General features: G+C 39.4%; 2 protein-coding genes across 4 annotated transcripts in view; one reads left to right on the top strand and one right to left on the bottom strand.

Annotated features, from left to right (window-relative positions):
- Positions 1-13,592, top strand: part of LOC101898909 (large ribosomal subunit protein mL37) — a 142,096-nt gene extending 128,504 nt beyond the window's left edge. The window contains exons 3-5 of one of the 2 annotated variants that reach the window (XM_059126843.1): positions 12,601-12,881; positions 12,938-13,104; positions 13,165-13,592. In XM_059126843.1, coding sequence (XP_058982826.1) covers positions 12,601-12,881; positions 12,938-13,104; positions 13,165-13,419 — 703 coding nt within the window. In that variant the 3' untranslated portion in view covers positions 13,420-13,592. Of the gene's footprint in view, positions 1-12,600; positions 12,882-12,937; positions 13,105-13,164 lie in introns of those variants that run through there. The other variant, XM_059126848.1, reaches the window with a different exon arrangement.
- LOC131804259 (uncharacterized) lies at positions 9,368-18,507 on the bottom strand. 2 transcript variants are annotated; one of them, XM_059126850.1, is made up of 3 exons: positions 18,271-18,412; positions 18,000-18,211; positions 9,368-10,277 (listed from the first exon to the last, which is right to left on the bottom strand). In XM_059126850.1, the coding sequence occupies exons 1-3, from the start codon at positions 18,291-18,293 to the stop codon at positions 10,201-10,203; spliced, it is 312 nt and encodes a 103-aa protein (XP_058982833.1). In that variant the 5' UTR covers positions 18,294-18,412; the 3' UTR covers positions 9,368-10,200. The 2 variants fall into 2 exon arrangements, with proteins under 2 accessions (XP_058982833.1, XP_058982832.1); XM_059126849.1 differs by having other exon boundaries at positions 18,000-18,507.
- Between the last annotated feature and the right edge of the window lie 8,135 nt (positions 18,508-26,642).

Here is a 26,642-nt window from a genome sequence, read left to right as displayed (position 1 = left end):
AGGAATTGCAACAACAGTGAATGTGTGGTGGCGACAACGACAAAATAACCAACCGACAGTGAGATAGACGGTTATTGCAAGAATGTTGTTTTTGCAAATGAGTGTTGCTCGTTAAAGGGCTCAACCTTTGAAACGTGAAGGGGGATGCACTTGATTAACACAAGAAGTGTTAATACGAGTCGACCAACTGACTTGTTCTTAAACGAAGAGCAAATGTATGATCAACGCGATGTTGGATGATCAGTACAACGAGTAATATTTCATGCAAAGACGAGAGTGGACTGTATTTCATATGTTACACGCGCGTAGAGCAATTGGGATTCGACCAAACCGAAACAATTTAAATAATACTCGATGCGACCAATGCTTAACTCAGGGGAGTGGGGGGAAAGGCTTCGACAGCGGTAGCAACAACAAAACTCCCCAGAGTTATTATGTGATGTGAGAATGAGGTATGTGGTGCGGGTGATTCGCGCGTGTGGTGTAGGATAAAAGAAAGACAAAATCAAGAAATGAAACAAAGATAAATTAGTATTTTCTAAATATAATTTATGCTTTATTGTGACTCTTTCTTTTCATACAACAAAATTACCTCTTTTCAAATATGGTGTTGGCGACAGTGGCCGTGTTGGGTTTCGCTTCAAAGACTAAAGACAAGTGAACGCAGAGGTTCTAGGTGATCGCAGAGGATCTCATGTCTGTCTACTAATACAACTACAACTACTTCCAATGAGAGCAAGGTGAGCCTACCGACAACAACCAATGCCCAGCGACGATCCGCTCACTACGGTCTCCGCCAGGGGAGTTGTAGAGGAGATGCCTGTGCGCCAATCAGCATCCGTGATTGATCGAGCATTGGAAAGTTGTGGTGGAACGTATCGAACTTATACAGGTACAATTTGTTGTTGTTGATGTTGACTTACAATTGAGAGTTTTGTGTTTACCGGCGCAGTTGCCGCTCTTGGTACGTACGGAGCACCACTTTTCGCCGTGGCCCAACATTTGACAGTTTCTGCACTGCACAATTCTGTTCTTTGGCTTTTTATGAAACGCCTATTTAATGATAGTACGAAAGAGACAACCATGATATCTCTTCAAACTATTAAGGTTTATAGAACCATTTTCGAAAGAAACGATGTATATGGCGTCAGCGTAACCATCAAACATTTCTATAATAACTTCAACATATTTACATTTTAGTCCTCGGGAAATCAACTCATTTTTAACTTCAGTAGAAGTTTTGTATTCAAGATTAAAAGTTACAGCAATAAAAGTCCTATGCACACTTTGTCGTGAGAAAAAATATTGACAGTTATTTTCTTCCAAAGCCTTTTTTATTAAATTAAATTTTTAAAATTTTTACTCCAATCCCTCCAATCGACATTTTCTTAGACGGTACATGCCATAACGTTTCCTTATAAGCAGAGCATTCACAAATTTGAAAATTTTCTCCAGACTTTTATTGGAGGTACAAACTCCTTAACTATTTTGCTCGCTTCATCGTTTTCAGATTCGTTGTCTAATTTGAAGTAACCTTGAAAATCAGCATCAATTTATTATTAAACCATATTGGTCTCATTGGAATGGACTTACTGGCTGATTTTCTGAAAAGTCGTTCTATTTGTAATGCCTCTCTATTTATATTATCGGGAAAAGGTAGCCATTTTGTTTTTTAAGCTGAGTTCGGATTATAAACTTCTTAGAGATGGGAATATAGTTCGTTATGAGATTGGGGAAAATATCTCCTACTTCCGGAAGGGCTAATATTTTCCAGGTCAAAGGACAAATACTTAAAACAGTAGGGAACCGTCGTTGAGGATGACAAAACCATGAGTATGAAAAAACTATTTCCATATGAGACCTCATTAGAGGACTCAGATGAGCCTTATATGGTGTTCTGGACGCTTAAATCACCCAGTAAAAGAGCTTGACGCATTGGTTATGTGAAAGGGAGATCGATAATTTAATGTTGTTGACTGAAATAATAAATTTTCAGAAGAAATGCTGTTTTTGGAAACATTAATATTGTTTTTGACAGCGTAGTTTTTGTTGTTATGTTATACTTTGTAGCCTGGAAGAAATAATAGATATACATTTCGGTTCTTGGTAAGGGTTGCTTGATGAAGTAGATTTATAATCATTAATGAGATCTTGGCCAAAATTGATGAATTGTTGTCACTTATTTAAGTAAATTTGTGTACAATTTGTTCAATAATGTTAGTTTTCCTGCGTAGTGTTGATTTCCTATTTTCTTGATTTGTGGTTTAAGAGATGTTAATGATGATGTTTGTACTGAATTTGCATTTGATGACTTTTTTGTGTATTTGGGGAAGAGAAAGATGTAACTAAATTGTTTAAAATGATGATTTGTTTCTTGAATTGTGCGATAGTGATTGCTGATTGAAATAAGATTTGAAGATGATGGATCATTCGTATTGTGATTTGTGTTACTTAGGGTATTTTTGACGCTGACTGTTGCGTGCAAATAGAGCTGCATTTAGCTGGGAGTTTAATTAAGTAGTTCTTTGGATAACTTTTGTTTGTGTGACTCGGAGAGTGTAAGAGGCCAAATGTGATCACGGATCCTCTTGTTGGTTTCCATTCATTTTCATAAATTTGTTTACACCTATTACTTAATATTCCGCCAAATTTCTATTACCTCTTGGGTAAAGATTTGATTTTTTCGGAGAATATTAAGCCTTGCGAGGAACTGAGTGTAGGTGTGGTACTATTTTCGGGCAATATTTTTGAAACTTTTTATTATTGCTATGGAGAGTACTCTCGATAAGCTTATCCATGTTATAAGCATACCCATGTTATCCCGGCAGTATTACCCTTAAAGCATCAATGAATAACTTAATGTTGCATTTTTGTGGCGAAAATAATAGCAATGTTAATAAAGTTTTATCATTTTTACTTAAATATATTTGTTTTAAATTAGAATTATTTTTTATATCTATTTAATTATTATTATTTTTTTTTTTTTTTGGCCAAAAGGCATTTTTGTTAAATCTGTTAACTTTAAAAGTATTCTGTTAACAGCAGAGTGGTTTGTGCATTTGCTAGATAGATTCAAATCAACCTTAATACAGAAGAACTGTGTTAGTCAAGTAGACAATACTATTGTCATTATCATCTGTGGAATTGATGACATTCAGAAACAAACCACTTTCCCTTGTGGAGTTAATAATGTATTTATTACATTTTTTTCAATTAGTTTGGAATAGTGATAAACAAAATTATCATGCTTATATAAAGCGTTTATTGAAGAAGTAACAGGTAAATGACCAAAATTTAATGTATTTACTACTGCAATATTTGCCATTTAGGTGATGCGACACGACCACCCCTTCGATTTAATCTTTCATTTCTAAAACAGTTGTATGCTGTAACCTTTTCCAGAGTATTCCTGCAATCCAGAACTGCCATAGGTTGTAAGGAATTACTAGATCTTCCCCCGGAAAATAGACTCCTATAATCCTAAGCTCCTATAATGTCTTATTATTTTTTGTGAGCAATTAAAGTACTAAATTTTCTATTAACTTAGTGTCTAATGGCTAATCGGCGAACCTTAATGTTTCTGCGAATGCATATAGCGACAACACCACCCCTTCGATTTAATCTGTAATTTTTAAAACAATTGTATGCTGTAGCATTCCTGCAATCCAGAACTGCCATAGGTTTGATTGTAAAATTGTATGCTAAATGGTTAAATTTGACTTTTGCTTTAAGCCATGTCTCGCTAATAATACATATGCCAATCATTTTTTTCAGTTAAGAAATTAAATAAAGGGATTTGATTGTTAATTGATCAATAACATTTGTTTTACATTCTGTTAATTGATGTATTAAATCTATGGTGAGTTAAGATCTCGCTCTTTTGCAAAACAGGACTGAATGTGACATTTTTCGGAAAAGCATTGGTAAATGAATTAACGTTATTGTTGTTTGTTGGTACAAATTGTTGTTGTTGTTTTCGATGTTGACTTACAATTGAGAGTTTTGTGTTTACCGGCGCAGTTGCCGCACTTGGTACGTACGGAGCACCACTTTTCGCCGTGGCCCAACATTTGACAGTTTCTGCACTGCACAATTCTGTTCTTTGGCTTTTTATGAAACTCCCATTTAATGATAGTACGAAAGAGACAACCATGATATCTCTTTAAACTATTAAGGTTTACAGAACCATTTTCGAAAGAAACGATGTATATGGTGTCAGCGTAACCATCAAACATTTCTATAATAACTTCAACATATTTACATTTTAGTCCTCGGGAAATCAACTAATTTTTAACTTCAGTAGAAGTTTTGTATTCAAGATTAAAAGCAATAAAAGTCCTATGCACACTTTGTCGTGAGAAAAAATATTGACATTTATTTTCTTCCGAAGCCTTTTTAACATCAGCATGTATAGTAGTTGTTTCGCACAAAATTTTTACTCCAATCTCTCCAATCTACATTTTCTTAGACGGTACATGCCATAACGTTTCCTTATAAGCAGAGCATTCACAAATTTGAAAAATTTCTCCAGACTTTTATTGGAGGTACAAACTCCTTTCCAGGTCAAAGGACAAATACTTAAAACAGTAGGGAACCGTCGTTGAGGATGACAAAACCATGAGTATGAAAAAACTATTTCCATATGAGACCTCATTAGAGGACTCAGATGAGCCTTATATGGTGTTCTGGACGCTTAAATCACCCTGTAAAAGAGCTTGACGCATTGGTTATGTGAAAGGGAGATCGATAATTTAATGTTGTTGACTGAAATAATAAATTTTCAGAAGAAATGCTGTTTTTGGAAACATTAATATTGTTTTTGACAGCGTAGTTTTTGTTGTTATGTTATACTTTGTAGCCTGGAAGAAATAATAGATATACATTTCGGTTCTTGGTAAGGGTTGCTTGATGAAGTAGATTTATAATCATTAATGAGATCTTGGCCAAAATTGATGAATTGTTGTCACTTATTTAAGTAAATTTGTGTACAATTTGTTCAATAATGTTAGTTTTCCTGCATAGTGTTGATTTCCTATTTTCTTGATTTGTGGTTTAAGAGATGTTAATGATGATGTTTGTACTGAATTTGCATTTGATGACTTTTTTGTGTATTTGGGAAGAGAAAGATGTAACTAAATTGTTTAAATTGATGATTTGTTTCTTGAATTGTGCGATAGTGATTGCTGATTGAAATAAGATTTGAAGATGATGGTTCATTCGTATTGTGATTTGTGTTACTTAGGGTATTTTTGACGCTGACTGTTACGTGCAAATAGAGCTGCATTTAGCTGGGAGTTTAATTAAGTAGTTCTTTGGATAACTTTTGCTTGTGTGACTCGGAGAGTGTAAGAGGCCAAATGTGATCACGGATCCTCTTGTTGGTTTCCATTCATTTTCATAAATTTGTTTACACCTATTACTTAATATTCCGCCAAATTTCTATTACCTCTTGGGTAAAGATTTGATTTTTTTCGGAGAATATTAAGCCTTGCGAGGAACTGAGTGTAGGTGTGGTACTATTTTCACTGGCACAGTGTCTACTTATTTAGCAAATAAAATTTTTCTGAATGCTTTGATATTTTTCACCTTTATCCGTTAATCTCGGCTATGGAGTTCTGATACTTCAGAGTACTCACGACAGACGTTTTTAATACTTTGTCCTATTTGGAAAACATTGCAGGCGGCCAAAAGTCTAAGGAGTTTTTGGGGGTTGCGGGAGCGATTAAAATTAGGGACGACATTGTAATTGATCATGTAACATCTGTCTCGCAAGCTATGTTTCATTTCAGAATCTTTTCAGAAAGGAAACAATGTTCTAACGTTTTCTGTGTTAAATATTTTGTGGTGGTTGCAATGTTTGTTCGTTTATTTTTTCCGTATTACTGTCATTTTGGTTCGACTAAATCCAATTGCATTTTTTCCACCCTCCCAACTCTGTCGAACGAGAGGGTGACCCCCTTTTGTTGGGATCGCTTACTCATAACGATACGCATCATTATGGAAATTTAGTAGAGAATCGAAAACCAGGTACAGAATCTACTTTATCAGCTAGTTTACAAAATAATAAAACGTTTCAAATTAAATTGTTCTGGATTAAATAATTTCTAAACTTATACTAAAATCTACATTGCAGTAAACTGAATTAAGGTCAAGACAAGTCTTACAAAGAGGTTCACCCGTTGAATAATTAGTGCGTTTACAATCGGTATATTATAATTGATAGTATCTTCTACATCTAAAAGGAATATCAATTCTTCGGAATTCTGAAGACATAACATATTTTCAGTATCATCATTGAGACCAACATAATACGTCTGATATTTAGTGTAGATGAGGTTGGATTAGAGGATGTGCGGTTTTCCATTGTGATCATCCTGATAGAGTGGAAAAAAGAAATGAAGAGAGAGAAAAATATTATGTTAGAGAAGATGTATCCACGAAGAATTCATCGTGTTGTCTTTAGCAATTTTAGTCTTCCTTGTAGCTGAAGAATTGTTGACGGCTCAGTATTGGATAGTGAAGACAGATCATATAGAGTTTGCTTACCCGTAAGCCTCAGTCTGGCTCTAAAAAGAGTTGGACAGTGACAGAGTAAATGTTGCGCAGTTTCTATCTCATCCTCGCCTTGATAAAGCCTGCAGTAGTCAGTATTGTTAAACTGGAATACGCTGCAGTCTTTATTGAGTTTGAATGAATTCCGGATATTCAGGCGTTCGCAGAAAACAGCTGCACCCGTTCCACTTTCCATATTAGAGCCGGTATACATAGCTATACCGCTGAAAGGTGGAGTGTTTCGGGTCCAAGTGTCTGCTAGGTATGTGGATGTCCAGATTGGCGTCTTCTCCGCTGAAATTATTAAGGAAAATTAAGTTCAAGTTCTTTTTAGAGACGATACACGTTCTAACCTTATACCCGTTGGAGGTGGCGTAGGTGATGTACCGTTCGCTCCCCAGACCAGTCACCTTTTTGTAGAACTATGTCAACTTCAGCGGAAGCCAGCTACTACGGTGACGAGGAAGTTTTTGTAAAGGGTGGCGCTGCCGAACTGAAACCTAATGGGATCTTCCCCAAGAAAGAACAGCTCTCTCAGACGGTCCTCTATGATCAGCCACCGACTTTCGCTGATTTTGCCTTCCGGGTCAGCAATATCGATGACTGCTACGCGGGGATGATGACTGCTACGCTAGTCGCCTTAACAGGCTTGACTACTGTTTTGCTGACGGCCTGAAAGGATGAAACTGTAGGTGAAAGCGGGGGTTCACCTGTTGACGGTTTCTTTGCCTCAGGGTGCGGTTCCTTCGTTGATCTCCCTTCTTCAACGTTGGACGAGAAGAGGGTTCGGTCTCCTTTGGTTTGACTGAGACAACTGTACCTTCGGGCTTTTTCTTCTGCCTATTGCATTTTTTTCGCAGGTGGTATGGATTTGGTGGGGACAGCGCTTGATTCAGTTGTAGTACAACGGCAGGAGTTGTAGTTTCATCAACTATAATTTACCTGTCCTCCACGGTACCCTTATCCGAGGGTGCGTCCGCAGACGGGCTCGCCCTCTTGATAAGATCGACCAGGAGAGAGGCAAAATCTTTCTCAAGTGAACACTTAGTCAGTAGCGGTGGTTCTTTTCGAACTTCCTCACTGCTTTCAGGTTCACCCTGATAATTGTCTTTTCCCTCTCGGTAACTAGGTCTCTGTACGTGAAAAATGTTTCGTCCACACCCGCATTTAGATCATGTCCGTGGTCGTTACAATGGTCGACGCCTCTGACAAGGCGTTTGAAGAATTGCCATTGGTTGGTTTTGTATTTTTTTGTTTAGTTTTATTTCGTTTTCCATAAGAGGTTTGGACAGTGGAACGTTGTCCGCCATGACATAGCCTCCATATCATGGTAAGGACTTGGCAACTAAGCTTGCTACTCGTCGAGGCGCCTAGGTATCGACCAGGTTACCGTTCTAATACAGTTGGTACCCTGACTTCTGCAAACCTTGGAACACTGATAGGCACGATTAACGTAACACCCCAGCGTTAGAGAGTCCACTGCGGTGGACCATTCCGTTCACTGGTTGGGGCGCCAGTAGCTTCGCCTTATCGATTCCAGGGATTATAGCCACTAGGATATTTAGTCCGAAGCTCTCCGGGCTTTAAAATTGGGTCCACTTTCATTTTTGCCAGTGAAATCGTTTGATAAAGAATCTCCAAAATCCCATAATGTCGGTGACATGGTTTCCAGATACAGCTATTTATTGCGAGTTGTTAATTTCAAAAATAACAAATATTCGGAAATACCGCCATATGGGTGATATAAGAAATCCTTGGCTTTTTCCAGCAGTCTTGTGCCGCAAACGACAGGACCCATGAAAAACTCTAGATACCAAATTTTAAACTATTGTCTTGAAGAATGTGACTAGAATCAGCAGAATGTCGAATATCTGGAGGTACCGAAATATAGGGGCTATAGAAAATCGTGAACCTATACCTGCCCGTAGTACCAAATGTAAAAGGATTCCGTTAGAAAATGTGCATAAAATCATCAAAATAACGCATATCGGGAGCTAACTTTACCTATATGAAAATCTGGACCTATATTGTCGAATATCTGGAGGTACCGAAATATAGGGGCTATAGAAAATCGTGAACCTATACCTGCCCGTAGTACCAAATGTAAAAGGATTCCGTTAGAAAATGTGCATAAAATCATCAAAATAACGCATATCGGGAGCTAACTTTACCTATATGAAAATCTGGACCTATATATACATCTGCCACAGGAGTAAGAACCCATTACAAATCCCAAGTGCCGAATGTTAAAATGTGGCTAAAATCAACAGAATGCTGAAAATCGGGAACAGAATACTGTTATATGGGCCTTGGACCTGTTTTATACGAAAACTTGGACCGACATGGCCCATTTCACATAACCTGTATCGATATTGTGTTTTACGCTGATGAAGAAAATTTTCAGCCTTGACTGCTAAAAAATCTTCAAATAATGTAGCACATCAATGAACTACGCCAATAAATAGCAACACGTTAAAAAAAGATTAATCCCAGAGAACTAATGCTACTTGAAATCGACAGCAAAGGCAAAATAGCAGTGAGCGGTTGAAGCTAAAAGTGAAATTAGCTTTAGCATCAAAATAGGTCAGCACCAAAAAAGCAAGATGACTGCTGCTTAGCTCGGTTTTTAGCCAACAAAAACAAATTATCTAAGTGTTTGTTTTCTCTTTCGAGACGAGCTTAATGATCTGAAATTTGCAGTGAAAAGGAAAGCCAGATAGACACTATCACACACTCACCACTATGCGACGCGTTTCGCGGCTCATCAGGCATATTTGATGTGGATGATGGCTTACAAGGGCCGTTCTCTAGAAAGTAGTATATATTTCGAACTTATTGCAAATTAGCATATGCGAATTATACACTAGAAACTCTCCAGGTTCGACTCAAGTTCTATTGGCAGATCTTTTTTCACAGCAACGTTTTTTTTTTTTTTTTTTTATCATTTATCATTTGTGAGTTCAGTGTTGCTTATAAAAATTTCACGTCGTATGAAATGCGATATACATCGAAATTTTATCTATTTGGTATTTTCATATATAGACAATGTGCAAATGTTATTGAATCCTATAAATTTATTTTAGTTTTGTGAGATATTCAATATATTTACAAAAAATGTTGATAAGTTACAATTCAAAAATAAACTTAAATTAGCTGACAAGCTCGACTACATATGTACGTGTTTTATTAATTTGTACGTTGACAACACACAATCGTAAACATATGTTTTCGGCTACTCATTCGGCCAAAATAAAACAGCTATGCGCTGAGCTAAATAGCTGATCATGTGCTATTTTAGCCGTGGCTGTCATTTATTAATAACAGTTGCACTGAAAGGCTAAGGCTAATTTCAATAGGAGCTGGATTTTAAACCTGGATATTTTTATTCATTATTTATATCTATGTATGCCAATATTTTTTTTTATTAATTTTGTTTTGTTTTTATTGTGTACCTGTTGTATATAATTGTAACATTATTTTTGGCTTGAGGTCAATTAAAAAACAGTGTTTTTTTATAAATTTGATTTTTATCTTCAGGAAAATACTATAAAGATACAGACAATTGACTATTGGGAGAACAATACACCAAACATAACACGCAATAAAGTTTGTCATTCCGATTGGCACTCCTCGAAATAAGACCCTTGATCAGCATAAGATTCTATGTCGATTTAGCCGTGCCCATCCGTCTGTCAGTCTACCCTTTGTGGAAATCACTCCAGCTTCTGAAAGAAATGAAATAGGTTGATAAAATTTTGTTAAGATGCATTTTAGTTTGGTAGTTTGGTATTGGTATTGAAAATGGGAGATATAGGTTCACATTTTAATATAGCCCCCATATAACTGAACCGCCAGATTGAAGGGTTTGGCGGTTTCAGCCATATTTTTAACAGATTTTACTACAAATAGGCAGCCCATCTACATGGGCAGTTTAGGTATAGTCTCCCATGTACTGTATCCCAACAGTCGGTATTTTGATGATTTGCGCCACATCACCGAAATTGTATCAAACATAGTATTTGGACAGAACTGACAGAAAATTGCCTGTGCAGATCAACGTCTCTGTATAGCCCACATATAACGGTTCCCTCCCTATTTTCGGCATTTCTATGATGTTAGATACATTTTCCAACAGAATAGGCGCACCCACCCTCTTATAGTCGCAACTGTAACACTTGATACTCGGAATTTTAAAATTTAGGGTGATTTTTTTAACGGACTTTTTACATATTGCAAGTTTCTTTACAGGTTGGGCGCGGTCGATCGTATCTGCTTTTTACTTGTTAGCAGTTAGCAGGCTTAGAGTCTTCCTCGGGTGATGTCTTGTGACTTGCGGCAGAGGAATGGATTGCCTTAGTATCCATGTCCTCTTTCTCACGCTATTCTTACTCCTGTTGCTTTTGTTAATCAAGTCCAATGTCAAAACATTGTCCACTTTTAAAATTGTCGAACTTGAATTTGCTATGTTTGGTGGGGGTAGGAATTTTTGTTAAAACGGTACCTCCCGATATTCGGTATTTTGATGATTTTAGCGACATTATTCACTGGAATTGTTTTAAATTTGACATTTGAAGTTCGAAATAGATACTACCGCCTAAGACAGAAAATTGTCTATGCAGGTCCACGTCTTCGTATAGCCCCCATACAACGGCACCTCCTGATATTCGGTATTTTGATGATTTTAGAGACATTATTTACCGGAATTGTTTCAAATTTGGTATTTGAAGTTCGAAATGGAAACTACCACCTAAGACAGAAAATTGTCTGTGCAGGTCCACGTATTGTTATAGCCACCATATAAAGGTACCTCCCTATATTAGGTATTTTGATGATTTTAGCACCATTATTACCGGAATTGTTTCAAGTTTGGTGTTTGAAGTTCGATACTACAGCCTATTGACGAGTTTAGATACAATACCCACCGAAATTGTTTGGTATGTCGTATGCTACAGCCTGTGACAGAAAATTGTCTATGCAGGAAAATTGTCTTCGATATAACGGTCCTCCCTATATACGATATTTGGATGATTTTAGCTATATTATTCGCCGTTTAATATAGTAATGACTTATGACTTAGACCTCAATAAAACGGCTATATTCGGTATTTTTAAAAATTTAACTGATTTTTTTAGGGATTTTAATTTTGAAAATTTCCAAATGGTGAAGGTATTCAAAATTCGGCCCGACCGAAATTACTGCTTTTTAACTTGTTCTTTTTGTGTAGAGACTTAGGTCGATGGTGCTATATGCTCCATATCGTTTCATTTATATACTAGGTAATAAAAACATTTCAAATATGACCAATATCTTATAATAACTATATACAAATAGTTAATATAAGATGTTGACCAAACCTAATATGTATTCGTTGAGGCTCCCAATTCTCGAGGAACCTTCGTCACCCTGACTGCAGATCTCTAACCCTGATAGGCCTGTGGTCGCGCCCCCAGGTTAAGCCGTCCTCTTTATGCAAGAACCAGCACAAAGGTTTGATAATTTTAGGTGCGCCGAAACATCGCCTCATCAGTTCACAGTTACTCGGTTATTTAAGAAAATACTCTCCACTGAACTGTTCGAACTCCTTCTTTCATTTCCATAATCCACCACAACCTCTGGACGCGGGTTGTGGGATAACAATCAACTATGTTCCTCGTAAGGCGGATGGACTCTGATTTATTCCCACATTATGTGACCGAGTCGTTTGTAATTTATTATGAAGCGTTAAAAGCGAGTAAAGAGCTCTATTCTTCCGAACTTAAATCTTCTATGACGTATTATTTTCAACAGCTCTTTGTTTAATTTATTTTTATTTGCCTTGAACAGGAAGAACATCTTGTGTTTGTTAAAAAACAGAATCACATGTAAAAAAGGAAATAGTCTCGTAATAAAATTACAGTGGGCGCTACTTCGAAAGCTAATGATTAGTCCCACTACTTTGCTTCTCTCTTGAATTTTGCAGAAATGAAATAAACGAGAAAATAAGTAAAAATGTATATTTAAACATGTGAGATAATATTGGTTGTATTGATAATTTTCTATTTCTTTCAGTCATATACTAATAAATACATTTTTAAATGAGTGTGAAAAATTGGCAAGTTCTGAAGTGTCAGGACAACGGCGTATCCTTGACGAAGTAGATTATGGAGTGACATTACCCAAAAATGGATATCGAATCCAAATGAACGTTGTGGCGAATAAAATTATTACTTGTTGTAAAACTATAGAACCACTAAGAGGAAATTTCGATGCAGAGATGCCAGATCTATATCCAACTAAAAATACAATCTCTTTATCAAAAGAAAATGGCTACCCATCCAAAACTAAATTTCGTAAGTAATATTCACATAAAATTTCTTTGTGTTTAGTAATTCAGCTTTTTTTACAGCAATAAACCTAGGAAGTTATTCGCATCCACATACTGTAATAACATTTTTTGACAAAAAAAAATTACGAAACATCCATGGCACAAATGTATCGAAATCACAGTTTCAAAGTCGAACCCTACTTGCTGGTTTTGCAGTCGCCGCAGCAAGGGCAAAACAAATATATGGGGTATATGTGAAAATACTCTTGGCTATTAGAAATATTTTTTTAACTCAAGTATATTTTTAGAACACTAACATAGAAACTTTACCAAAACCAATTGTTATTCAAAGTATCCAGACTGATGGCTGTTCTTTTCATTTTGGCGTTTTTCAATTAAATACATTAAGATTTGATGAACAAAGCAAGTTAAAGAACTATTGGTTTCAGGAAGATGATATGGATTTATATGAGATTTGTGGCTGCGTAAATGGTCAAAGTCGTTTAGATGGATATAACAAAAATGTATTCCGATACCTAGCTGGGTTTTATAAAAATTTATAGAAATTGAAAATGTTTAATGTGATCTATGTTTGAATTTCGTATTGTAAAATATGTGCTAAACAATCCCAGTAAACGTATTTGGTGATTTTGAATAAAGGTGACTGGCTGGCTTCTTCGGAAATGAACAAAGGCGTAAGCCAGCCAAATATGCTCTTTATGTATTTCCACCCTAAGTTCTAGAATCATTTTTGAATGTAGTCCTTACAGTAGCCAGATTTGATAATATAATAAGTAAGTATCCTTATAAGTAATCATATAATTAAAGCATGAAAAAATATAGGGTGATTGTATTGACAACCTCGTATTGAAACATTATTATTTTCATTAAAATATATGAAGGATTCAATAAATTAAACTATATATATATATATATATATATATATATATATATATATATATATATATATATATATATATATATATATATATATATATATATATTGCGGGGGAAATGAAACCTTTTGCAATGAAATGAATAGAATTAAAACTATTACTACAAATTTAATGAGCAAATCTGAAATTGTGAAATTTATCTTTATTATATTGTTTTATAGTTATAGCAAATTATTAATCTTACCTAACTTACTAAATTATTAATCTTTCCTGCAAAACATTTCTGAACTGGGGTACTTCGGCATTTTTCCTTATTAATGCCACTCATCCTCTGAGTCCGAAAACGAGGAAAAAAATAAACACTTGGAGGATGCATAATATATTTTTACTTCCTCATAAATAACATATTTTGATCAAAAAACTTTTGAAATTCTGTTTCCATTTCTTTTTACCATGCAAGTTTTTTCCTGTGTGTCGTCAAACAAATTAAAATATAATTAAATAGTTTGTAAAAGTGTGAAGTTTTTGTTAAATAAGTATTATATACTATTATACTAAATTTAATTTTGTGCACATTGATCATTGGTGTTTTATATTCTTTTCTGTATTTGTTATTTACAACGTAGTGTTATTTTTTTTTTTTTGACGTTTGTGCCTGATTCCTTTTGCTGTTCTGTATGTATCTAAGCATACTTTTAGGCTGTTACTGTAAATTGATTACCACACTGTTTCCTTTAGTATTTCGAATTAACATGGAGTGCTTGAATAAAAATTGCAAAATTATTAATTTAAAGAACGTTTACTACCATGTTGGCTATGCGATAAGCATGAACATTTAAAATGTGCAGATCTTAAATTGGCTTGGTATGGTACTGTACCTTAGTGTTCTGTACCGTTCCAAGGTGGAGTGATAGGTTAGGTTAGGTTAAAGGATGTGTGGTTGCATAAAAACAACCACTCCACTCGGAGACCTAGTGGTCCATTGTGATCATCCTAATTTAGAATAGAAGTGAATGTGAAAGAAGTTAGGAGGTTAGAGTAGAATAGATAGGAAATAGAAGAGTTAGTGGGTTTGCATCCACGCTATAGTCAGCGTGTCGTCCTTAGCCATTTTAGTCTTCTGGCTAGCTGAAGAATGACTACTGGCTCGGTTTCGGAGAGGCATGACAAATCCGGCAGAATTTGCTTACCTAAAAGCCTATGTCTTACCACGATCAGGGTAGGACAGTGACAGAGTAAGTGTTCCACCGTTTCTGTTTCTTCCTCATCTTGGCAAAGCCTGCAGTATTCAGTGTCGTCACCCCCCCATTTTGAAGTCATGGCCTTTATGTTGCAGTGACCTGTAATTAGACCCACCACAAGCTTCAGGTCTAACTTCGTCATGGATGTGAGTGACCGTGATCTCTTTTCTGAGTTCGCTGGCCAAATCTTTTTGGAGATGTTACATCCCCTTCCAGATAGCCAGTTTTGTTGAAATCTCCCAAGATAGTGATTATGAAGTACTTGAAAGAAGTGGCATAAAGGTGGCTTCACTGAGGTCTCAATCTCTAGATCTACTGACTCAGATCCGCGTCTGGCCAATTCATCGGCAGATTCATTGCCAGAAATGTTGCAGTGTCCAGGAACCCAACAGAGCTTAACAAACGACTTTACCTTTTCCAGGGCAATTTTGCACTCCAGAACAGCCTTAGATTTGATTATAAAAGAATTTAGAGCTTTTAGGGCCGCTTGACTATCGACATATATAGTCACCGGTCCGTTCCGCTCATCGATTCTGTTTTCCAACAGCTCTATAGCCATTCTGACAGCAAAAATCTCTGCCTGAAAAACACTACAATCGCTGTTTAGTCTGAAGGATCGTTGGATACCTAAACTTTCACAGTAGACTCCAGCCCCCGTTCCACTTTCCATCTTTGAACCATCAGTATAGACAGCTATACCGTTAAAAGGTGGAGTGCCACGGGACCAGATATCCCTGTTTGGTATGCAGATATCGAGTAATTCAAAGCTGTGCCTAGGGAGTATATAGTCGCTAGCTATAGCCTGATTACTTACATTCTCCACATACTTAAGAATGACAGAGTGTCCGATGGATTGGCTCCGCCATTGTCCCAGTTCGCTGAGTCTCAGGGCACACCTAGCAGCTAGTTCCTCTACAAATAAGTCTAACGGCTTTAAATTAAGTTGGGTTTCTAGAGCGGATTGTGGCGTGCTCCTGACCGTACCTGTAATTAGTAGCGATGCAACTCTTTGAACTTTATCAATATTCTTGCAGAGGGTGGTTTTCCTTAAGGAATGCCACCAAACAAGTCCCCCATATGTTAGGATTGGTCGGACGATTGACTCATATATCCATCGGATAATATGGGGTTTAAGCCCCCAACTCTTTCCTATGGAGTTTTTGCAGGAATAGAGTGCATTTAAGCCCTTCTTCGCTCGCTCTTCGATATTCCTCTTCCAGTTTAGTTTCTGGTCTAGGATAGTACCGAGATATTTTGCTTCCGAAGAAAGGCTTAGAATTACACCGTCCAGCTTTGGTAAAGAGAAGACAGGTAATTTCCGTCTCCTTGTAAAGAGTACGAGCTCAGTTTTGGATGGGTTCACGCCCAAACCATTGCAGCGCGCCCATCTGGATAGTTTAACTAGAGCTCCCTGCATGAGATCCGAAACAGTTTGCAGAAACTTCCCAGCAATAAGCAGGACCACGTCGTCGGCGTAAGCCACGACCTTTGTTCCGCTGTGTTCCAGATCGAGTAAAATGCTGTTTATCACCAGAAGCCAAAGCAGTGGTGACAGAACGCCTCCTTGTGGAGTACCCCTAGTGACCGTTTTCCTAACAGAGCACTCCCCGATGCTTGAGTTGATGATTCTGCTGCTAAGCATAACATCAATCCAATCAATGAGAAGTGGTGGCACACTAAGTCTTTCGAGAGAACTATGAATTGCATCAATTGTAACATTGTTGAAAGCCCCCTCGATATCGAGGAATGCTGCCAACGTATAACATGAGCTGTTCAGGTTCTTCTCTATATAACCCACAACGTCGTGTTGCGCTGATTCAACGGATTTGCCTTTCATATAGGCATGCTGAGCAGTGCTTAGCGATGTCAAAGGTATTAGAGTTCTGATCTCAATGTCTATTAGTCTCTCTAACGCTTTCAACAGAAAGGACGAGAGACTGATAGGTCTGTAGTCTTTTGGAAGTACATGACTTGGCTTCCCAGCTTTGGGAATGTAAGTGACTGTTACTTCCCTCCACAATAATGGAATGTGAGAAAGACGCAAACAAGCCTTAAAGATCACTTCCAGGAATGGTATTACCACCGTCGATGCATGCTGTAGCATAGCGGGGAAAATGCCATCTGGACCCGGTGACTTGAAAGGTTTGAATGAGTTTATGGCCCACAAGATCTTGGGGGCGTTTACAATTCTATCAACCAGACTTACGTCTTCCGTTCCACGCTGCTGACTAGGCCGATCTCCCGATCGGTTATTTACCGCATCAGAGCAGTTCGGGAAGTGAGTATTGACTAGTAGATTGAGAGTTTCTAGACCTGAGTCAGTCCAGCTCCCATCAGCCCGCTTTATGCTTCCAATGGATTTTGGATCCTTTGAAAGTACTCTACGGAATCTGGAGGCCGCGTTGACATCATCTATGGACTCGGTAAAACACACCCAAGACCGTCTTTTTGCCTTCTTGATCTCACTGTTGTACTTGTTGAAGGCTGATTTATAAGCTTCCCAGTCCGTACTAAGTTTGGTCTTGTTGGCCCTGTTGTAGAAACGTCTGCTTGTCTTCCTGAGCTGGGCTAGGTCTTTTGACCACCATACAGGCTGGTGCCTTTTTCCCGGGAAGGTTAGCGGACAAGCTCTTTCGTAGCTACCGATCAAGATCTTTGTTAGCAACCTGACAGAGTCGTCCACATCCGATGCAGAAGCCACTGGAAGATCTCCAATGGACTTTAGCATACATGCAGTGTGCTCTGCAAATTGGTCCCATCGAGCCTTTCTCGGGTTTCTATGCGGTTTTTGATGTAATCCCTCTACCGAAATTTGGAATGTTATTTTCCGATGATCCGAGAAGGAGCAGTCAGTCGAAACTTTCCGGTTCAATATGAGCGATTCATCCATGTTAGTGAGAGTGAGATCTATGACCTCCTCTCTATTCTTGTTACAAAAAGTTGCCTCCTTTCCCCGGTTACAAATTTTGAGATTATGTGCTAAAATAAAATCAAAAAAGGACTCACCTCTGGCATTAGTGTTGCTGCTGCCCCATTGAGAGTGGTGAGCGTTGGCATCACATCCAACGATGAGACTGCCTTTTCCACCCAATTTTGTGACCAGCTCCTCTACCACTTGGCCTGGCGGGTCGGGGTATTCGAAGGGTAGGTACAGGGAGACGAGGAAGATGACTTTGCCCGTCCCAGTCTCCAGTCTTACCGCCGTGGCGTCTCCTCCGCTGAAATTATTGAGGTAGATTAAGTTTAAGTTTTTCCTAGAAACGATACACGTTCTAACCTTTTCCCCGTTGGAGGTGGCATAGGTGATGTACCGCTCACTCCCTAGTCCAGTTACCTTATTCTTAAAGATGTAAGGTTCCTGGACCAGGGCTATGTCAACTTCAAGCTTGGAGAGGGATAGGAGAAGCTCAGCCCCTGCTGTCTTACAGTGATGCAGATTTATCTGCACGATGTTAAGCAGCTGTGGCTTCGTTCTTCCTACTGCGACAGCGGCGTTAGACGGAACCGAATCCATCCTGTGCCGAAGTGCAGTTTCCCCCCACGCGCCTGAAGGTGTTCCTGGCCAGCAGTATCAACGGATACCTTTATGACCAGGCCTCCTCCCTCCGTACTTGAGCCAACTAAGCGCCAGCTGTCCGTACGGAGATTGGGATTTTGTTTCCCCAATATTGTCAGCACGCGTGACGGGTCTACAGAGGGCGGCGGCACCCATGCTGTCAATATCCTCCTGCAGGGGATTTCCTTCAGGGATACAGCCGCAAGTGCACTTCCATCCCAAAGTCCTTGAAGGCCAGCTACTGCGGTCACAAGAAAGTCCTTCGACTCCTCATTTTCGCAGCAGATGACCTTCACTCCCTTGTAGACGGTAGCACTGCCAAATTGTAACCTAGAAGGGTCATCCCCTAGGAAAACCTGCTCCCTAATACAGTCAATGAGAAGCCACGGACTTTCGCTGATTTTGCCTTCCGGCTCAGCTCGGTCGATGACCGCTACACGGAGATTGTCCGGGTATAGGGTTTGGGAATATTTCCTCTTCCTCGAATTCTGGCTCGAAGGTTGTGGGTTGGTGGTGGCAGAATTAGCCTTGGCAGACTTAGGGTCCACAGGGGCCGTTTCTACCGGCCTTACCACTGTCTTCTTGCCAGCTACTGGCGCAGAAAACGCGGTTCCTCCGTTGACCGTCCTCTCTTCATCGTTGCACGAGAAGAGGGTTTGGCCTCCTTTGGATCCACCGGGGCAGCATTACCGCAAGGGGCGTCCTTCCTTTTTTTCTTCCGCTTCCCTGCGTTAGAAATGGGGGGGGGGGGGTGGGCTGCACTTGATTCCGTTGACGGTGCAACAGCCGAAGCTGTCTTACCATCTTCTGGAGTGGTGTTGCCCTCCACCCCAGCCTCGTTAGATGGCTTGTCCTCAGACGGACTTACCTTCTTGACGAGGTCTGAAAAAAGAGAGGCAAAGTCATTTTCAATTGAACATTTTGGCAGTTCCGGATGGTTCTTTTCGAACTTCCGTACTGCCTTTAGGTTCCTCTTGATCAGGGCCTTATCCCTCTCTGTAATCTGTAGGGGATCACGACCGATGAAGCTTTTACAATACCTCACCGATCTTTTGTATCCCCTCCTTATTTTTCCCTACTTCGATCCGGAGTCGTCGTGGTTAATAGGAGTAGCAGTGTCCCCTTCCACGACGCCCTCCTCGACCCGGAGGTTGGCCGCACCGGTAGATACCGATGGAACCCCTTCCACAGGAGTTGACCTCGCTTTGGCACTAGATTGAGTGTCCCCTTCAGTATTTCGGATTAACTCACCCCTCAAAGATGAGGGTATGACGGTGACGTCGAGCTCCTCATCAGAGAGGGGTGAGTCATTCCCAAAACCGGAGGGCACACTCTCTTGGCTGAGCCTCAGAGTGGTCTTCTCTAGAAGGGCGGACAGCTGTTCACTCTGTCGCTGTATGCTCTCGCATACCACGTCTCTGTATGTTTGCAGAGTCACGTCCCCGCCCGAAGTTAAAATCATGTCCGTGGCCATGGCCTGGGTCGACACCTCCAAAGAGGTGGTTGAATTTTTGTCGGTTGTTGTTGTGTTGTTGTTTGCTAAATTCTCCATACGATATTGGACTGCGGAGGTGACGAGGTCCGCCATGACATAGCCTCCATATCATGGTAAGGACTTGGCAACTAAGCCTGTTACTCGTCGAGGCGCCCAGGTATCGATGAGGCAACCGTTCTAATACAGTCGGTACCCTGACTGCAAACCTTGGAATACTGATGGGCGCGGTTTACGTAACACCCCAGCATTAGGGAGTCCGTTGCGGTGGACCAGGCCGTCGACTGGGTAGTTTAGGGGCGCCAGTGTCGCCTCGTCGAGTCCAGGGATCAAAGGCACTCGGATATTTGGTCCGAGACTCTCCCCCTAGAAACCGCTGAGCTGTCCGCGACTGCTTATTTAATTCGCAGCTGCCCGATATATCTACCGGGCGTTCCACTATCCGCAACCCGTGGACGCGTCCGATAGCACTCAGCTATGCTTCCGTGAACGGCGGAAGGTGGAGTGATACACTAAGGTAATGTACCGTACCGGACAATCCCACGGCAGCGGGTTCTACGACACCGGATTGACCCGAAACAACAACACTCCAGTTTCGGCCAGCGGCTGCCAACCCAGTATATACATGTTCGTGTTTGTTTATTTTTTTGTTTTGGGAGCAGCACATCCCGGAATGCTTGCTCCGGATTCTTTTGGTCCGTGCCGGGCTTGAGGAAAACCCCGGACCATGGTTCTGTACGGTTTGCCAAAACACCATCCACCATAGATCAGTCTCGGTGCGATGTAATGGATGCAGAGGATGGGTGCATTTTAGAAATTGTTCCGGTTTAACCCGGTTGCGAGACTATAGCGATAGGGACTATGTTGCTTCGTGCTGCACCAACGTAGTCCCCAGTGAATCCACGACCTCGTCGTCAACTTTCGAGTCGTCGAAGTATGGAACTCCCCCGCAGTCTCCAGAACAGCAACCTTTACCGCAGCACTTAACGCCACATGTTGCTGTTCCAATTCCGGACAATGCATCGTTCTTGCAGTTCAATTGCAACGGACTCCGAGGTAAAATTGATGAGATAGTGGATTTTATGAATCGGAGGAATATTAAGATCACAGCGGTGCAGGAAACCATGCTCAATGGAAATTGTAGCTTACAGCGTTGCAATGGTTACAACGTATTGAGGAAAGATCGCACCAGAAGTGGAGGTGGGGGATTAGCGTTCCTGATACACCATTCTGTTCAATACAGACCTATCTCGCTTGAGCTAGTCTCTAGTGACCCGTACATGGAGTGTATGGGGGTAGCAGCAAAGTGTGGTACTACAGAGGTAGAGGTGCTTAATGTGTATATCCCGCCGGTTAATAGCTGTGAACCGCGTTACTTGCCTAATATAAGCCCACTTTTGGAAGGCAATAACCGCCTGGTACTAGGGGACTTCAATGCCCACCATGAGTTGTGGCATTCCGTCCTAGGTAATGACCAGAGGGGATCAGCGTTGGCAGAGCAGATTGACTGCTCCACATTTTGCACGGTAAACGAGGATGCCCCCACCCGAATTAGAGGAGAGTGTCACAGTTCGCCAGATTTAACCATCGTGTCACCCGGTCTGATAAATGACGTGACTTGGCAACCCGTCATTTCTCTTGGCTCAGACCATCTCCCGATAATCGTCTCCATCAGCAGATCGCCCGATTTCATAACCTCTGAACACCGCACTTTCCTTAACCATGGGAAAGCCCACTGGCCCGAGTTCAGAGAGTTCACCAACCTTCGCTTCAGAGAACTGCCCAATCCTTCTGATGTTCGGGTAGCTGAAAGGATTTTCCGGGACATCATCAAAGCTGCAGCCGCTCGCTATATACCTGCTGGTCGAATACCCGAAGTAAGACCAAATTTCCCAGCAGAGGCAGCGGGATTAGCGAATGAGCGTGATGAGCTCCGACGTACCAACCCTACTGATCCCAGAGTCAGTGAACTGACAGTGGAAGTCAACCGGTTGGTACAGGATCATAAGCGGAAAAAGTGGCTAGACCATCTGAAGTGTTGCAACATTGGAACCGATTTGAGTAAACTGTAACGGTAAAGTCACTCTCGAACCCTGGAAAAAAGGATGATAGGACAGCAGTCACATTTAACGACGTAACTGTGACTGATCCGAAGAGGTGCGCTGGCTGTTTTAACCGCCAATTTGTCGAGCACCCCGAGAGTGATAGGGCGAGGCGAAGAGTACTACGTCGTATAAGAGCTCTTCCCGCCGAGGATGTACCTCCACAGTTTAGGATGGGTGATGTTGCGAATGTCATCCGAAACGCTAAGTCATCTAAAGCGTTGGGCTCGGACGGAATATCAATGGTAATGTTGAAGCAACTGGATACGCCGGGAGTTGAGTATTTAACCAAAGTCCTTAACTTGTCGTTAGCCACCCACATAGTTCCCGAAGCCTGGAAAATGGGCAGGGTGGTCCCGCTACTGAAGACTGGCAAGGATGCCAGCAAAGGCGAATCATACAGGCCAATTTCGCTTTTGTCGCCAGTAGCAAAGACTCTCGAGGCCTTACTCCTCCTCAGTATCAGAGGAAGCTATTCAGTTGCTAACCATCAATACGGTTTCCGTCCACTACATAGCACTACAACAGCATTGCACGCCATATCCACACATATCAGTCGAGGACTCAACCAGAACAGGCCGTGCCACAGAACAGTAGTGGTGGCTCTCGACCTATCAAAGGCCTTTGATACGGTCAACCATGCCACGCTGTTCGAGGACGTTGAGAACACTACCCTCCGGCCAAGTTTGAAACGTTGGATAGTCAACTATATATGTGGACGCCAGTCGTACGTGGAATTCCGGAATAAGAAGTCCAAGCCTCGTAGAGTGAAACAGGGAGTTCCCCAAGGTGGGGTGATATCTCCGGAACTGTTTAACCTCTACCTTTCCGGAATTCCGCGCCCTCCAGACGGCATCGAGATCGTAACTTATGCGGATGATTGTACGATCATGGCGTCGGGTCCTGTAGTTGATGACATATGTGTCAGGGTGAATAACTATCTCGCGGAGCTTGCCGCCTTCTTCCACGCGAGGAATGTGAAAATATCCGCCACTAAATCGACGGCCACACTATTTACCACATGGACTGCGGAGATGAGAACACAGCTGAATGTGCAGGTCGAGGGGCATATAATTCCGACCACAAATAAAAGGGGATGTTGAATAGTGTGTCATACAAAAATGTTCTACCAAAAAATAACAACAACAATGAAACAATTGCAAACGAAAAAGACAATAAAAGCAAAGCGCAATCGGTACCTGTTTTTCCGATATATGAAAAAATACATTTTTTGTAATAAAGTATTTTGGAATACTAACATATTTCAGGTACTTCTAATGGTCCACCCAAAATTATCACATATCGTGATTATTGACGAAACAATCCAAATTGTCAATTTTTATCAAAAATACCTGTTAAATTTCCTTAATAAAAAAACGGTTTTTGCCTCCAGTACTGAGGTGTAAATGAAAGTGAGAGCTACTTTAATTCACGTAAACAAAACTATATACTTCCATTGTTCTATTCTGTGAATATTATGTTATTGAATGAGTCATATCTGCCCGAATCTAATAATAATAAGAACATTTTTAATTATTGGTTTGGTATTCAATTTTATATTTACGCGGTGTTTGTTACTTCAAAATTGCAGCACACACAAAAACACATCCTCACCGTCGAAAGTAACACACACACACACTCAATTTAAGCACACGTGCACAAATGACACACAATTATGACGACGACATGGTTGGATGTCATCGTCAACACCCTGCATTTATGGAGAACACCATGGAAATATTCGGGTCAGCCATGCCACGATCGAACCTTAGGCAATGGCACACATGAATCAAAATGGGGGAAGTTGTTGGTTGTCATTGCCTATCAAATGTATAGCGCACGATTGAGTAGCCAAAGTCAGTGTGTCGAAAAAAGCATAATTCATACAACTGTGCTGGCCTTTAATTTCGAATTAGCATGGATTGCTCGAATAAAAGTTGCAAAATTACTAATTTTAAAGAACGTTTAGTAACATGTTGGCTATAAATGAAAATTTAAAATGTGCAGGTATCGTGAAAAATATGGTTTACGTTGGGCATGTATTGATTGTAGGCCCTTAGAAATTAATTTTTATACTCATTTCAAGGAGTCTAAAATTAAAGTAGCAGCTTTGAAGAAGGTTTTCGACGAAGCATTTTTAAGCGTCAAAATTTCGAAAAACAGTTTAATAATTTTTAATACATAGATGGATCTCCGAATCAAAAGAAATCCTCAGTTTTTGTACCTGGTGATGATTTGATCCGTTAAAATTCATCAGCTGTGGCTCAGCCCCTGAATGCTGCCAAATCTTTTGGCTCGGACATCCCACCCTCAATTGATTATAAGACTATTGAAATTATTGCAGGATATGCTCCGGTCGAAATGCAATCTTCTAAAACCACCGTATCTATAGCTTCTCAATTTTTAGCGCCTGCAATTGTTGTTAACTCGTCCAGTACAATAGCTTATACCATTCCTCTAATTTCTACCGAAAAGAGAAGGTCCTCTGTCAGCTCAGCCGATTACCAAGCGATCTGTCAATTAAATTTAAATTCGCTGCAACCAAAACAAGCTTCAAAAACATGGTATCATATAAAAAATATATAAAAAACTACTTTAAACAAATTTACATATTAATGTTCCCAAGCGTTGATGCGTGTACCTGTATTCTTTTATCATGCAGCAGAGCTATTTAACATACATTTTCCAATCAAGTTGTCAAAAAATTTATAAAAAAAACATATTCGCCACAAAAGTATTCCTTCAAAGCGAAAATATTTATTTTCGCCTTAAGAATGAATTTTGACATTTCATCTGATAAAATAAATGCTGTTTTTAAATTAATTCGCTCGAAGGAAGCCCTTGGGCCAGCTTGGAACCAAGAAGATCGTCTTGATTGTCAATAATAAATAACTTAATTAAAACCTAATAAAAGTGACCGTATTTGTCCATAGTTTAAAAGTGTTCTGTTTATTTATTCTTGTGTGTCTATTTAATTTTCACCACGTAAATAATTTTTGTATACTTGTGATGTCCTTTCCTGTATTTGCTGTTTTGTTTAAGTTGTTGCATTTAACACCAACAAAAATTTTCAAGGCTCTAAATTACGTCGTAACCAAAGAACAGATCCTTCGTCCATCTATGAAACTGTACATGGTCCTTCGAGCCTTTAAAAAAAAAAATTAGCCGCCTAAATTTGGCATTAATTAAAAAACTACATTATATTTTCATTTTTGTTGAATTCAACCTGCAACAACAAAGTCCAACACAGACATTTGAAACTATTTATGTAAAACTCATTTGTCTTTTATAACGTAATATATTTATTCAGTATATGAAACAAAAAATTAATTTGGGAACACAAACACACCATAAATCAATACATCATTTTGTTTTTATTACTTTTCCAAATAATTTCCGGAAAATAAAGTATTAAAAAACAAATAAATTTAGTAACAATATACTATCAAAGTTAAAAAAACATTTGCTGAGTATAGATGATTAAGCTGTTGCGAAATTGAAGAAAGTAGAAAAATATGAGAATAGGTGGAAAGAATAAAAAGGACCAAATATGAAGTGACAATAATTTGTATTTAACCATTGAAAATTGAAATCTGTAAGCCGCCAATAAAAGGGGATGTTGAATAGTGTGTCATACAAAAATGTTCTACCAGAAAATAACAACAACAATGAAACAATTGCAAACGAAAAAGACAATGAAAGCAAAGCGCAATCGGTACCTGTTTTTCCGATATATGAAAAAATACATTTTTTGTAATAAAGTATTTTGGAATACTAACATATTTCAGGTACTTCTAATGGTCCACCCAAAATTATCACATATCGTGGTTATTGACGAAACAAACCCAATTGTCAATCTTTTTTAAAAATACCTGTTAAATTTTCTTAATAAAAACACGGTTTTTGCCTCCAGTACTGAGGTGTAAATGAAAATGAGAGCTACTTTAATGCACGTAAACAAAACTATATACTTCCATTGTTCTATTCTGTGAATATTATGTTATTGAATGAGTCATATCTGCCCTCATCTAATAATAATAAGAGCATTTTTAATTATTGGTTTGGTATTCAATTTTATATTTACGCGGTGTTTGTTACTTCAAAATTGCAGCACACACAAAACCCCATCCTCACCGTCGAAAGTAACACACACACACACTCTCTCAATTCAAGCACACGTACACAAATGACACACAATTATGATGACGAATTATGATTTCGAATTAACATGGATTGCGCGAATAAAAGTTGCAAAATTACTTATTTTAAAGAACGTTTACTAACATGTTAGCTATGAATGAAAATTTAAAATGTGCAGGTATCGTGAAAAATATGGTTTACGTTGGGCATGTATTGATTGTAGGCCCTTAGAAATTAATTTTTATACTCATTTCAAGGAGTCTAAAATTAAAGTAGCAGCTTTGAAGAAGGTTTTCGACGAAGCATTTTTAAGCGTCAAAATTTCGAAAAACAGTTTAATAATTTTTAATACATAGATG

This window comes from Musca domestica, unplaced genomic scaffold, assembly GCF_030504385.1.
Source record: "Musca domestica strain aabys unplaced genomic scaffold, Musca_domestica.polishedcontigs.V.1.1 4, whole genome shotgun sequence".
Classification (NCBI taxonomy): Eukaryota; Metazoa; Arthropoda; class Insecta; order Diptera; family Muscidae; genus Musca; species Musca domestica.
This window is presented reverse-complemented; position numbering and strand designations above follow the sequence as displayed.

Coding starts and splice junctions, on each gene's coding strand:
- LOC131804259 (XM_059126849.1), bottom strand. CDS start 18,507: ATGGATTCGGTTCCGTCTAACGCCGCTGTCGCAGTAGGAAGAACGAAG. Junction 10,278..17,999: donor CAGCAACACTAATGCCAGAG/GTGAGTCCTTTT, acceptor CATTTCTTTCAG/AAGCTGGAGTGATTTCCACA.